The 13,761-nt window shown below is 36.0% G+C and overlaps 3 protein-coding genes across 4 annotated transcripts; 2 read left to right on the top strand and 1 right to left on the bottom strand.

The window, feature by feature from the left end:
- The first annotated feature begins 976 nt into the window (after window positions 1-976).
- Window positions 977-7,497, top strand: LOC122032173 (CWF19-like protein 2). 2 transcript variants are annotated; one of them, XM_042591441.1, is made up of 10 exons: window positions 977-1,272; window positions 2,671-2,735; window positions 2,813-3,005; window positions 3,152-3,318; window positions 3,579-3,776; window positions 3,848-4,420; window positions 5,089-5,168; window positions 5,748-6,093; window positions 6,456-6,668; window positions 6,825-7,497. In XM_042591441.1, the coding sequence occupies exons 2-10, from the start codon at window positions 2,691-2,693 to the stop codon at window positions 7,149-7,151; spliced, it is 2,142 nt and encodes a 713-aa protein (XP_042447375.1). In that variant the 5' UTR covers window positions 977-1,272; window positions 2,671-2,690; the 3' UTR covers window positions 7,152-7,497. The 2 variants fall into 2 exon arrangements, with proteins under 2 accessions (XP_042447375.1, XP_042447369.1); XM_042591435.1 differs by having other exon boundaries at window positions 3,149-3,318.
- A 330-nt stretch (window positions 7,498-7,827) lies between these two features.
- Window positions 7,828-10,860, top strand: LOC122032162 (ras-related protein Rab7-like). Its single transcript, XM_042591427.1, has 7 exons — window positions 7,828-8,012; window positions 8,114-8,140; window positions 8,243-8,342; window positions 9,264-9,410; window positions 9,512-9,592; window positions 9,776-9,921; window positions 10,568-10,860. The coding sequence occupies exons 1-7, from the start codon at window positions 7,960-7,962 to the stop codon at window positions 10,635-10,637; spliced, it is 624 nt and encodes a 207-aa protein (XP_042447361.1). The 5' UTR covers window positions 7,828-7,959; the 3' UTR covers window positions 10,638-10,860.
- A 253-nt stretch (window positions 10,861-11,113) lies between these two features.
- Window positions 11,114-13,740, bottom strand: LOC122032153 (protein Mpv17-like). The gene is made up of 3 exons (XM_042591414.1): window positions 13,451-13,740; window positions 11,872-11,963; window positions 11,114-11,666 (listed from the first exon to the last, which is right to left on the bottom strand). The coding sequence occupies exons 1-3, from the start codon at window positions 13,598-13,600 to the stop codon at window positions 11,249-11,251; spliced, it is 660 nt and encodes a 219-aa protein (XP_042447348.1). The 5' UTR covers window positions 13,601-13,740; the 3' UTR covers window positions 11,114-11,248.
- Between the last annotated feature and the right edge of the window lie 21 nt (window positions 13,741-13,761).

Here is a 13,761-nt window from a genome sequence, read left to right as displayed (position 1 = left end):
GTTTATTTTTTATAAGTTTCAGTTTGTGTGAAATTTGACTTGAACTTAATTCGAGTTTAGTTCGTTTAAATATTATCGAGCTCTCATTTTAAGTTTGTTTAATTGTTTGATTGGTTATTAAGCTTGATAATTTAAATTTATTTATTTTATTCTTATATTTATGTAGTATATTGAAAATATTTTTATTAATAAATATGATTCACTAATATTATTCATGAACATTAATGAGCTGAATACATATGTGTTCAAACAAGCTGTTCAAATTTGTTTGTTTAATTATTCTTGTCTATATTGAATGAACATGAAGAATATTTTATCAAATCGAACACCAAACTTATTTAAAAGTGTTTAATTTATTTACAGCTCTAAACGAAATTACCTTTTGCTTCATTTCCTTTATTTTCTTTTTCTCTTTTCTAGTCATGTAAATATATTTCCTCTCGTATATTTTGTTTTTATTCTTTATTAATATTGATTTTTAAACATCAAAATCATCGTCGTAGTACCATAGTTTAATACACCAACACCGTTATATTGTTGGTTTTTAAAAATTAAATTATAACTTAAACACTAATATCATCAAATATCGGTGTTAATTTTTAAAAAATAATAAAAAAAACATGTATTTGGACTCTGGAGTATTATTTTAATTTATAAAAGTTAAAATGAGTCTAATTATAAGAAATTTTATTGTAATCCAAATGAAATTTTATTTTTAGAATTGAATTATATTATTAAATATAAAAAAAATTTCTTTATAAGATCCTTACGATAACATCTCTATATTATATTCCGTGCTAATCTAAAATAATTTTTTCATTTAAAATTATTTTTTACTTAATATTATAATTTAATTCATAAATATTAAAATTAAATTTTATTGACATAGTCGGACTTAACAAAAAAAAAAAAACCTTCTTGCGCACGCGACTTCTGCGTCTGAGCGCGACTGTTTTTTTAACTAACAATTCTCGTCAATTGTTTTATCCTGTTATTTTCTAAAACCTAACTTGAGGCATTCCTTTCTCGTTCTCTGAGGCGAAGCTAGGTTGCGACGTCGTTCCTCTTTCGCCGCGACGCGTCCTCACTCTCCGATCCTCACTCGTCTCACCGTTCCTCGGCGTTCCTCTCTTGCCGTTCCCATTCCTCACCGTTCAGATCTGTAGCAGCCGGCAAATTAGGGTTTCCTCTCGACACCGTCCTTCAAGGGATCTGCCGCCGTCCGTCGGGATCCGCCAACGCCGACCAGTCGCCGCCACACCGTCCCTCTCCGTAAGACCCCTCCCTATTTTTGCATTTTAAGTCTCCCTTTCTGAATCATCCTTATTCTCCTTTGGGAAAAATTCTAAATTGTTTAACCATCCCCTAGCCACTCTGCGGAAACATCAAGGAGAAATTATTTTCCAAAATAATGTTACTGACATTTCGTGCCAAATAATGACACCCCTCTTGATCATGCCTACAACTTGTAGAAAATGAGGCACTGAGCATCTAAATTTTTAATGGGCATAGGATAGAAAGTTAAGAATTGCATTCGTTATCCTAGATTTATTGCTTATTTGCAAAGATATAATGCATCTATTCTACTTTCCATTGTTCATGGATATCATTTTAGTGATAGAAGTTTTGCCATTGTTAGCATATTTGATTTGTTTCTCTGATGCTGAATGTATACATACACTAGAATCTTCATGATTCATAGTTTCTCTCTCTTCTATTTGATTCTCTGATGCTGAATTTATCCATTTCTCTTTGGCGATGACAATCACATGAGAATTCTGTGATGTTAGATTGCTAACCAATTTTTAACTATTCTACCAAACGATGCACTTGGAATATGGTACTTTTCAAACCTTCACAATCCAGTAACATTCTTTTTTATGTCTATTTGATTTAGAATGTTTTTTTTTTTTTTGGCTATATGGTGATATGTAGAGCTTCACTTCATCTTAATTTGAAATTCACCAAAGAAAATCGGGGTGATGATGAGCAATGGAATAATTAAAAGCATTTTTTTTTAATTTTCTACTTATAAAATATTATTTTTTTAATGATTGAACGAAAGTTTATTTAAATTAAATTAATATTTTCAACTTTAAAAAATATAGCGAAATTTGATTTAAAATTAAGTAAAGTTTTATTAGAATTAAGTCGGTTTAAATTGAGCTTGATTTTCATTTATTTTGATGAGTTTATTAAGTTTAGGTTAGGACCGAGTGCGTCTCATTTTCCTCAAATCCCTTCCCGATTCTCCTCTCCCGGCAACAAGAGCAGCTTGCTGCTGCCTCACATGCCTACCTCCTGGTTGCTGCCAATTTTTCGGTATTCCTCCTCCCCTATCCTTCCTTCTCTCTTGATTTTTCATTTTCTCCCCCTCTCCTGATTGTCGCTGCTGCCGCATCCTGCTTCTCCTCTCTCCTCTTTTCATTATTGAACGCATGACCCGTGTTATGTAGATGACTAGATACGTTGGCTTTTCTTTTTCCCAACATTTTATTTATAGTTTAGCATTATTTTTGTAGAAATTTGGACTTTAACTTGATGTTAAACTGATAAGATTGTTTGTTTTTTGGTCATAGACTAGATTGTCAAGGAGCTTGCCTTTGCTCCTTAATTGATTACAGTTTAAACCTTGCATAGTTTTCTGATTCGTGATTGGTTCATCCACAGCACAACAAGAGCTCAAGACAATGTTCTCTGGAATCAAATTCATTCCTAAAGAAAAGCTCCTTTCAGTAACTTTCTTGCCTTATTCTCATCTTCTCTATTCTTCTTGAATATGTGTTTATTTGAAGTATCTATCTTCCAATAGGAAAAATCTCAGTCAGACTCAGATGAATCTGGAGACAAAAAGATCAAGAGGATAGACACAAGGAAGAGAAGACAAGAATCATCGGATGATTATTCATCATCGTCTGAAGATAATGAGAGAAAAGGCAAGATAAAGCGAAAACAAAGAAAGAGAAGTAGAGAAGTGAAAAAAAAGCGAAAGGAAAAAAGATCTGGTAATCATTTCTAGAACTTCTTTGTCTTTTTTTTTTTCTTAAAATTATTTATTATTTTATTTTTAAAAATTGGGTATATATAGCTGTTAGGAAATAGAGTTATGGACTTAATTGATTTTTTTTATTGCTTTATTGTTTCTCAGCAGAGGATGTTTCTAACAATGATAGCGATAGAGACCTATTTCGTCAGAACAATGAAGAGATTGTAAGGAAGGAATTAGGGTTGGATTGGATGCTGAGACCCACAGATAAGATGATAGAGAATATTCATGCACATGAGAAGGAAGCAACTGAAGAGCATGAAGCTGTTGAGGTGATTTCAGGAACTAGTATAATGCGCTTCCCTTTGCAAGAGTTTTAGAATTATTCTTATATTAACTCAGCTAGCTTAAACTTTAATTATATATCATCATTATGAAATTACTATTATTAGCATATTATCGATACAATAATTAACATAATATAAATATTAATTGTGTCAATCATAATAAATTTAATAAATCTCATATCTTGTTTGGCACTATCTTTACATGATTATGGATAAGTTAATCTTTCATGGCTCTGGACTTACAGGAGCAGAGAACACATCCAAGGGAATTGAATCCCTATCTGAAAGAAAATGGCAGTGGGTATCCAGATGATTCAATGATTTCAGATATTAGTGGCAAACCCTCTTCTTCAGCTGTGGGCGATGGGGGAGCAAGCTGGAGGCTGAAAGCCTTAAAGCGTGCAAAAGAGCAGGCAGCACGTGAAGGACGAAAGCTCGATAAGGTAGGTATATATACTTCTTTCATGATCAATGTGTACATCTGGGAAGTCAAGGTTTTTGCCTTTTCATCTAGGTTGTTGAAGAACGATGGGGTTCATTGGGCCAATTGACCGCCTCCGTGGCAGCTTCGAGGGCTGCCCCTTCTCATGCTCATTTGCATGCTATAAGAGACCGAAGGAAAGGCCCAAGTCAATTTCCTGAATCAGTTCTATCTGATAGAACTACAAGAAGCATTCAACAGATACATGGAGAATATAATGATATTTCTTCACGAAATTCTGAAATGAGAAGGCCTAAACATGATAATTTGTCCTGGAAAAAACGTAGAAGTTCTAATATGTCAGCGGAGGACAAATCTTTAATATCGTCAGCCATATCCGACTTAAATAAATTTGCAAATGATGGAAGCTTTATGGAGAGAATTTCTCAGCATCAAAATAAATCTGCTGATGTTTCTACATATTCCGCCGATCCAAGTCCAAGGGAAAATGATCAAGTGGAGAAGAGATTGCAGTCTTTGAAAGAAGAAGTTTATGAAGAAAAATCCTTACAGCCACAGACACCAGTGCTGAGTGCAAACCAACTGGCAGCAAAGGTTTTACAGCTTCGTATGAAAGGAAAGCATGAGGAGGCTGAGAAATTGGTGGTGAGACATTACCTTGATTTATATTCCTGTCAAAGTTGTAGTACTGGCAATGGAAAACTTGAAATTAATACATCAACAACAATCTACTAACAAAACTCATTTTTCCCCTTGACAACCTGTCTTATAGTCTTTCATTTTTCACATTATGCATCAAAAACTATCCCCCAATTTTCTAATTAAATTTAAGAGTTTATTTCAATTTTGCATTTTCACCTGTTATATCTGTGAGCAAGTCCAGTGGGATGGCCATTTTATGACTTAGTTATTGCCAGCTAGAATTGGTTGGTTGTTTCTTTTCTTACACCTGAAACCATTGTTCTAAAAACTCGACTTGCCCCTAGAGCCCCTCTGAGCTCCAGGTTTATCTATTTTAACCGTCCCAAAATCTTGTTTATAGGTACTCAGCACTAATAAAACCTGAAATGCTTGACCTTTGGTCCAGATTTAGCCAATTGAATTGGCCTGTTCAGTATGGGTATACAAATTCTAAATAATTTAGGCAATACAAATACTTGCATCTACTGTATCAGTATGTAAATAAAATAATAGAGATTTTCCTCCAAAAAGAGAGATGGATTAAATGCTCATGATCATACATTTTAGCTGCTAATTTACTAGCATAAATTGCTCTGTGGTTTCTTGTTTAACTAGAAATGTTATGTTACCAGAAAGAGATGGAAGCTATGTTTGAGAAAGCAGATGCTGACACTAAGGCAGTTAGATTGGAAACACAAGGAAGCAAAGACAGGTATGGGTTATGTACCTATCACATTCTTTCTAAAATGAATACATGAGAAAGAGCAAAACTAATTCAATAGTTTCGCTGTTATTTGCTTATCGCTGTCATTTGTGAGCTTAACATATGTGATTGCATAGACCTACTTTTGACACCAAATCAAAACCAAGTGCATCTCCTTGTGTTGGGGAGTGTTGGGTGTTGTACTCCACATTAGTGGGTTTTGGAAATGAGCTTCATTTCCTTACCTTTAATATTCTCATCCTTTGGCTTTGCAAACTTATGCCTTCTATCTTCCTCTTCTATTTGTAGATACTTCTAAACTAGTGGATGCTTTCAACTTTGTATTAATTTCCAATGGCCTGCCTGTATTATTACTAGTAGAGATTGAAGTACGAACTGAATTTAATCATAGTAGATTTCTTACATAGAATTTCATCATCTTTCAAGCTTTTAGAAGAATGGAGGCTGATCAAGTATTGCAGTTTAGAAGCTTTTGAATTGTTTCCTTTTCATTATATCTCTAGTTTCTCTGACATTTTGAGTAAAATTTCATTTGTCACTAACTTTTTTTTTTTTGTTTCTTTTCAGATATGTAATGAAGCAAACATCTAGGAAACACAAGAGGAGAGAAGACGATGCTGATTTACATCTTGTGCAGACAATAATGCAGAACAAAAAATACAGCTTGGGTGAAGAGGATGAGTATGGTTTTGATGTCGCTCCTAGCAAAAAAAATAATAAAAGGAAAAAGGATGTGGCTGAGGACAGAAAGTTTTCAAAACGACTATTGACTCAACAAGAGCGCTGTCAATTTTGTTTTGAAAACCCATCAAGACCAAAACATCTTGTTGTGTCAATTGCAAATTTTACTTACTTGATGCTACCTCAGCGACAACCTATTGTTGAAGGGCATTGCTGCATTTTGCCAATGCAGGTTGGACACTTAACCCTCTTACTCTTTCAGAATTGTCTTTTTTTTTATGAATTTGACCTACAGTTATCATATTGCTGCACTTTGTCATTGCAATTAAGAAACTTCACATTCCCTTTTACTATTTCAAAGCTTATGTTTTCATGTCGTAATTTCATTTGTCTCATAGTTAACTTAGTAGTTATCACTTATATTCATTTATTCTTTTGTTGGTACTGCATATCTTGTATGTGTTTCTGAATTATCATGCTATCTAGTGATTCTAGTGTTTTGGCAGGAACAGAAATTTAAATTGTTTATTCCTTTACTGCATTTCATTTTTGTCTGAAGTCCTAAAATTGTGATATTTCCCATCTTATACACAGCATGAAGCTGCAACAAGATCTGTAGATAGAAATGTTGGGGACGAGATCCGTAATTTCAAGAAGTGCTTAGTGAAGATGTTTGCCAGTCAAGACAAGGATGTATTATTTCTCGAAACTGTTGTTCAATTGTCAAAGCAGCGCCGCCACTGCTTGCTCGAGTGCATTCCTATACCCTCCGAGCGTGCTGAAGAAGCACCTATGTATTTCAGAAAGGTAAGCATTTTTTATCACCATTTTTTGAACTTAACACATTCTCGATTAGAAATCCTTTCAAATGGCCAGACATTCTCAACCATTAGCAAACTTGATGTTTTTGCTTTTCTCATGATGATATTGAGTTTTCTGACGGTGACATTCATGTTAATTTAGGCACTCGAAGAAGCGGAGGAAGAGTGGGGTCAGCATGAAATGAAAAAGGTCATCCCAACAAAGGGGAATCTGCGGCAAGTTATCCCCGAGAATTTTTCTTATTTCCACGTCGAATTCGGCCTAGACAAGGGTTTCGTTCATGTCATCGACAAAGACAGCAACTTCGAGAGCGGTTTTGGTTTGAACGTTGTCAGAGGCCTACTACGTCTCCCAGAGGAAGACATGTATCGGAGTAGAAGACACGAATCTACTGACAAACAGCAGCAGGCAGTGGCTAGATTTGCACGAGATTGGCAACGCTTCGATTGGACAAGAGAACTGGAATGACCGAAACTAGCGGGTTTCTTTCATCAAATTCCTTCAGTTTCCCTAGACTCAATCCCCGCCCATCCAGTTTTGAATCTCCATGTCTTCCCATTGCTGATGGTTGTGGTTCAGCTCTATACTTTATAGCTAGATTGCTGTGTGTTCGGCAAGGATAATGTTGTAAAGTAGCACTAGTCACAACAATGGTGTGAATTTGATTTCGAAAAATTGTCATGGGGTTAATCCTTAAAGCCAAACAGTGTTGTTTAATCATTGCCCAACATGTTAGTTATAAGGGCATCTATATAGGTTTGAACGTTAATATTTATCATCTCTTTAAATAAAATGTCACACATCTTTATATTAATACATGTTTTTTATTAACACACATTTACATTCATTATTAATAGTGATTATTTATGAGTTTTACTATTTATTTATCTTTATTTTTATATCTAAAATTTAACAATAGATAAATCAGCAATATTAATTAGTTGTGCTGTATAATTACCAGTTTTATTAAATAATAAATTGGGTTGAATTAGAAAAAGCTAGCGATGGCTAAGGTGCCACTTGATTGGCTGGATAGCTGGGCCCAGGTCAAAGATAGTAAGTTGTCCAATCACGGGGCCGGTAGGAAAGTGGTAGCGAAACGCGGTACATGCGCCGGTTGTTATTTATAATGGTCGATGCGCTGTCGCAGCTCTTCTCCAGCTTCTGCTCGCTTGATTTAGATTCCTAGGGTTCAATCTCGGGATCGGGGAGGAAACCCTGATCGAAAGTGCTCGAGGATTCATCCTTCTTCTCCGCTTCGCCGACCTCGGAATCCATGGCGTCCCGTCGGCGTATGCTTCTCAAAGTCATCATCCTCGGCGACAGCGGGTGAGGTTTCCTTGAATCTCCTTTGTCACGAAAATTTACCCTTTTCCCTTCTCGATTTTGAACGCTGATCTGTTCCGTTGTTGTAATTGTTTTTTTGTTAGGGTTGGGAAGACTTCTCTGATGAATCAGTACGCTTGTAGCGATTTCTCTTTTGTTTTCGTATATTTATTTTGAATATAAAAAGGATTGTCTTTTATACGTATAATTTGGGATCGGGTGGAATTGGTTAGATATGTGAACAAGAAGTTCAGCAACCAGTATAAAGCCACCATTGGAGCTGATTTCTTGACCAAAGAAGTCCAGATCGATGACAGATTGTTCACTTTACAGGTTAAGTACTTCCTATAAGCATCCATTCTACATCCGTATAATGACTATGTTTGCCTATGAACTATAATAGTAGAATATTGTAAGATTCACTAGTGCTATTGAGGGAGACAATTGTTTCTTATTTTCTATTGATGGGATGGTTGTAGAAGAAATTGCAAGTTTTTATTATTTTGTTATTTCCTGAAAGGATGTTCTTAATTCATTAATTGCGGGGGTTAGCTGATAGTTGAACTAGGTTTTGTAGTCATAATCCTAATCCTTCTAAGTTGTAGGGCTAGTCTCTTGAAGTTCTCCACATGTATGATTTGTTTTTTCCTTATGTTTTCGAATAAGAAGATAGGAGTATGAAGTTTTCTCATTTTGAATGTAGCTGTTGGTATATCATATAGGTTCATAGTTCTCAGGATTGGTTGATATATCTGTTGCTGTATTGGTTGAGCCTCTATGACAGTATGACCTGCTTGGTAGTTTAGTCATTTCTGTGCTCGAGGAGACATGCCACACTTGGTCGGTTTTTAGGGTGGTAAATTCAAATGGTCGGAACAGGCCATCTACCTATTTGATATCATGCTGGATTCTTGTTACTATATATTCATACGTGGTACTTATAATAGTCCAATATCTGCATGCTGGTTGACATGGTCATCTACCCGTTAAGTGTTAAAAACTATAAACGCATAACAGCATGCATAGCTAAATAGATCGACAACATCAACCACACACGTGTACACTTGTGATAAACACAATTTGTAATCAGCAATAGCAGTGTTGTTTAGCACTTTATTTTACTTCTTCCATTGTAAATATGTTTTTGGTTTTAATAAATTTGTAGAACTTATGATTAATCATTTTCCTTAAACTCCTATTGTCTATCTTAAAGTAGTTATTTGTTAGCTCACTAACTGATGTTTTAATCATTAGATCTGGGACACGGCGGGGCAGGAAAGATTTCAGAGCCTTGGTGTGGCTTTCTATCGTGGAGCCGATTGCTGCGTCCTTGTCTACGATGTTAATGTTATGAAATCATTTGATAACTTGAATAATTGGCGCGAGGAATTTCTGATTCAGGTAAATTATGTTTGGCCCTCTTCATTAGTTTGCAGCAGGATAAAAGAGGATGAAATGTAATATCTTTTTGCATTACATTCATGTGGTTATCTCATTTCCAGGCTAGTCCATCTGATCCTGAGAACTTCCCTTTCATATTGTTGGGTAACAAGATCGATATTGATGGTGGCAATAGCCGCGTGGTAAGACATTTTCCCGTTCTAATGTGAGATAGACAATAAATTTTGGCATAATAGTTAGATTTAAGAAACAAAGCAAATAGATGAAATACAATAATAAATTATTCTGCAAAATATTATGAAACCCTTGTAAGTATACTTTTTACTATCTTTTACAAAGTCTCATTTCATTTATATACTTTTCAGGTCTCAGAGAAGAAAGCTAAAGCTTGGTGTGCATCGAAGGGCAACATCCCCTATTTTGAGACATCAGCAAAAGAAGGATTCAATGTGGAAGCTGCTTTTCAGTGTATTGCCAAGAATGCTCTAAAGAATGAACCTGAGGAAGATATGTAAGCACCAATCTTATCATCTGCCATTTCGTTCAAATAGTTGTTTGATCTAGTGATAAGCAATTTCCTCAGGAGGGCTTTTCCTCAATGTGTGGGGATTCGAATTTGTGTGACATTGTTAGCAGATGATTAAGATTGTTGCTCCTGCACAGAATAGACAATAGCCCTCATATAATTTGGTATTAAGACACCTTGTGGTCATGACCAAAAAAGAGTAGGCAGAATAGAGGGAAAGGAAGAAGGCAGTCAATTTTTTTTGTTTACTTGGGTAGAAGAAGAATAAACATGAGGGAGGTAGAGGAGCCTTCCCCACTTTTGTTTCTGTCTAAAATCGGTAGAAAGGAGGGAAGGTATCAAAAAGATTTGATTAGCTCGAATGGTAAAAAGTTGAAGGGTTAATTTTGTGTGTATATATATATTTTCATAATTTTCTTTCTCCACCCATGCCGAATTACCTGTCATGCCAGTTAGCATTAAACGAAGGTAAATGTTCAATGAATAATTTTCTTTCTCTTTCTCATTTTTCTCCACTCGATATAAAGATCATTTCAAGTGGAAATTGTCTTCTACTATAGTAGACTTTGCTTAAACTGTTTATATGTAATTTGTTTTGTTGTGAATTCTCAAGAATAATGTTCGAATGCAGATATCTTCCTGATACGATCGATGTGGCAGGGCGTGCAACCCAGCAAAACTCTTCAGGTTGTGAGTGCTAGATCGAATTCACTTGTGTTTCTTGCCTAGTTGGTTTGTTGTTTGCCATATTTTTACCTCAGATTATACTTCACCATTTTCGCCTGTAATTTGTGTCCAATTCCATGGCGGTTGGCACTAGTTCTCGTTCTTGAAATGTTCTTCTCCCTTGTTCATGCCATGTGTGCCACTGTTATTAATGTTCTGCCCTTAACCTTCAATATGATTATTCTTTCCAAGACTAAATGGCTTTGTTTGATTCGATCTTCCAGGTTTGCCATTTTTTTTCACACTTTTTCGGCATAAATATTACAGTTTCAAATGCTATATATTGTAAATTTAAAGCTTCAAAAGGATCATATTACAATCTAAAAGGATGGGTCAAGCTAATTTTTTTCAAGGAATACTATCGAGCCCTGTGACAATGAATCAAAAAAATAATAATGGAACACTAACAACACAAATTGAGTTACATCGACATTGCCATGAGAATGACGGTTGTTAAATAATATAACATTGTGAACATACAAGATAGTTACTACGAATCATCGTAGAAAACCAATAACAATGTGACCTCAATTAAAAAGAAAAAATTAGATAAAAAATGGGTCGGTGGTTCGTAGTTTGATTATAATTAAGAAATATCAGGGTGGTCAGAAATGAGGGCGATTCTAGTATTTTTAGAGGTAAACAATTTCTTCCAGGGAGCATTGCCCTGCTGCTCGATCCAGGACAAGAAGCTGCTCTCAAACAAGTAAACTAGATTCACATAGAGAAGCTGCTGCTTCACCGGGACGTATCGGAAATTTGCAAACTGGACTACAGGCCAAATGGCCATGTCTACCGGGAGGGCCGGAAGGAAGTCCCTTTTCACGTCTTCTTTCACTTGTTTTAGACCTTTTCCGGAGGCCACTCCCATGTAAGAGAAGAAGATCAGTAGGTCTAGAGGACCCAAAAGAAGTGCATCTGCCACCACCTTTGCAGTGACGAACTTTAGCGACTTGGGGTGGAGTCGATAATGAAACCGGACAATATGGTCCAAGTACTCGTACCTACAGATAAAGCAATATGTCTCTTTGAGCCATTTAAACCCCAAGTATTCATGATCAACATTTTATACACCCATTTTCTTCTATAATGATTCATCCGTTGGAAATATGAATCATGTTTAACAATGGTAAAATTATGGAAGTGAAGCAAGTTAGCATTCAATGGGAAGTAAATGATCTAACCGTTTTGAGAAGAGCTCTCGCTTACCAGTAATGGCCGACCGGTCCGATGAATGCAAACCCAAACATGCTTGTTGTGACTACCCTTCTCCAGTCTATTTTAATATCCTTGCCTTCTTCCTGCAATGCGCAGCGTAGCTATCAACAATTAGCCAACCGAACGAAAGGAGTGACATGAAGAACTAATTCGCCAAAATGCTTTAATATAAAATTTATAATTTCAGGAGGCAGACAGTCCAAGTAAGGCCACTGATCTCTAGCCTAGAATCGTAGTAGCATGTGATAGAAATTACATAGATGAGGTTTATGGAAACATTTCGAGTATTAGGATTAAAACATGAACTTAAAGTCATTTACAGAAGAGAAGTATAGGCACCAAAAATAAATAAACCTATCAGACAAAAAGAAATGAATGAGATGAGACGAATAGGATCATTTATACAACCTCCATTTAGAGTTTATTCTTCAAACTAGTCATAAAATGAAAGGCAATGCTAATCCAAGTACATAATCCTAACGCAATATTGCTTTGCGAAGGTTAAGGTTACTGAGATTTGATAAGAAGAATCATGTTCACAGAAAAATAGAGATGACAGATATGATGGAAATATGTATATCAATCACAGTAATGACTTTTTGATATTTCGACAGCTATTGATACTGGAACAGAGTGCACGCTCGAATGCAGAACATCAAATGACTTCAACAATCAAGAGAGGCATAAAACACGTTAGGACACTGAATTTTGTTCTGATTGAAGAATAGATGAATAGAGTGGAAATTTTGTTCCTTGGTAAACTAAGCTCAAGTAATTAAAAGCTCAATAATTAACATACTTTCTCTTTGGCAATTGTAAGTTTCTCAACAGTGTATTACAGTATCCTCCTAACAGAAGATCAGATCATCACATCATTACTCCAAGAACTCCTAAAAACACCCCTTTTATCTGTTTGTGTACTCTTTTTTTTTCCCAAGGGAAATGATCTGTTTAGTATTGTGGTAAAAATACTTATGCAATATACTTTTAAGAAGTGATCTTATGTCATTTAGGAAGTTGAGGTGAGTGAAAACTACCAAATTACGAATAGGCAAATGGATTTAGTAAAGAGTATGTGGCACCAACTGTTTTGCTTTGACCTAGGTTTGAGATTTGTAGCTTCACTTTGACAAGGATTCACCTCTGAGGGATGAGTGGAGATAGTTCAGTTTGACTGAACTAAATTGCAACATCTAGGTAAAGAACCTGATTAAACAGACAGCGTTACTGTCCTAGAATATTTCTAGGTTTGATTCTATCATTCTATGGTCTGTATTAACAACACGCTTTAGTATCAGTGCTAGCCCAGATAATAAAGATGTTTCTTGGAAAATTTCAGAATTGTGCTCTAATAGCTCTATAATGCAAATGTTTCATCTGGACTTGAAGAATCCGCCCTAAAATGACGGAAACGTTCTAAGTACAAATCATCAATGACAAACCTAAACTATATTTCATCGCATGCGGAATCCTTCCAAATTAGAAGGGAACAAAAGAAAAAAAAAACAAATCAAAACCGAAGAACGAATTTAAACATCAATGGTGAAAGTTAGAGAAAGAACAAATCAACCTTTTGGCGCGCTTGTGGTGCCGCCGTCCATCGGGAGACCATCTGGGCGCCAACGTCGCCGAAGCCCCAGAGGATCCCGGAGCTGATCACCTGCGTCTTCACGGGATGAACGGCGAGGCAGTTCTGGTAGCACCTCCACAGCCTCAACATCGCCAGATCGATCGAGAGAGGGCGGCGAGAGGGGGGACGGCGAGGGTTCTGCGCTCCTCTTTGAATCGCTCGAGCGGCGGCGGCGGCGGAACACGATATATTTCCGGAAAACCACCAGAAAATTCTGAGTTTTCTTACCACCATCCTCCAATATATAGAGG

This window comes from Zingiber officinale, chromosome 1A (genome assembly GCF_018446385.1).
Source record: "Zingiber officinale cultivar Zhangliang chromosome 1A, Zo_v1.1, whole genome shotgun sequence".
NCBI lineage: Eukaryota > Viridiplantae > Streptophyta > Magnoliopsida > Zingiberales > Zingiberaceae > Zingiber > Zingiber officinale.
Note: the sequence above shows the minus strand (reverse complement) of the source record. Positions and strands in the feature narration are given on the sequence as shown.

What these genes read in the sequence shown, in the direction of transcription:
- LOC122032173 (XM_042591435.1), top strand. Translation starts at nt 2,691, where the DNA reads ATGTTCTCTGGAATCAAATTCATTCCTAAAGAAAAGCTCCTTTCA. An exon ending in AGGAGGCTGAGAAATTGGTG is followed by an intron (nt 4,421 to 5,088) that starts GTGAGACATTAC and finishes TTATGTTACCAG; the next exon opens with AAAGAGATGGAAGCTATGTT. An exon ending in GCTGCATTTTGCCAATGCAG is followed by an intron (nt 6,094 to 6,455) that starts GTTGGACACTTA and finishes TCTTATACACAG; the next exon opens with CATGAAGCTGCAACAAGATC.
- LOC122032162 (XM_042591427.1), top strand. Translation starts at nt 7,960, where the DNA reads ATGGCGTCCCGTCGGCGTATGCTTCTCAAAGTCATCATCCTCGGCGAC. An exon ending in ATGGTGGCAATAGCCGCGTG is followed by an intron (nt 9,593 to 9,775) that starts GTAAGACATTTT and finishes TATACTTTTCAG; the next exon opens with GTCTCAGAGAAGAAAGCTAA. An exon ending in AATGAACCTGAGGAAGATAT is followed by an intron (nt 9,922 to 10,567) that starts GTAAGCACCAAT and finishes GTTCGAATGCAG; the next exon opens with ATATCTTCCTGATACGATCG.
- LOC122032153 (XM_042591414.1), bottom strand. Translation starts at nt 13,600, where the DNA reads ATGTTGAGGCTGTGGAGGTGCTACCAGAACTGCCTCGCCGTTCATCCC. An exon ending in CACCACAAGCGCGCCAAAAG is followed by an intron (nt 11,964 to 13,450) that starts GTTGATTTGTTC and finishes TGCGCATTGCAG; the next exon opens with GAAGAAGGCAAGGATATTAA. An exon ending in GGACCGGTCGGCCATTACTG is followed by an intron (nt 11,667 to 11,871) that starts GTAAGCGAGAGC and finishes CTTTATCTGTAG; the next exon opens with GTACGAGTACTTGGACCATA.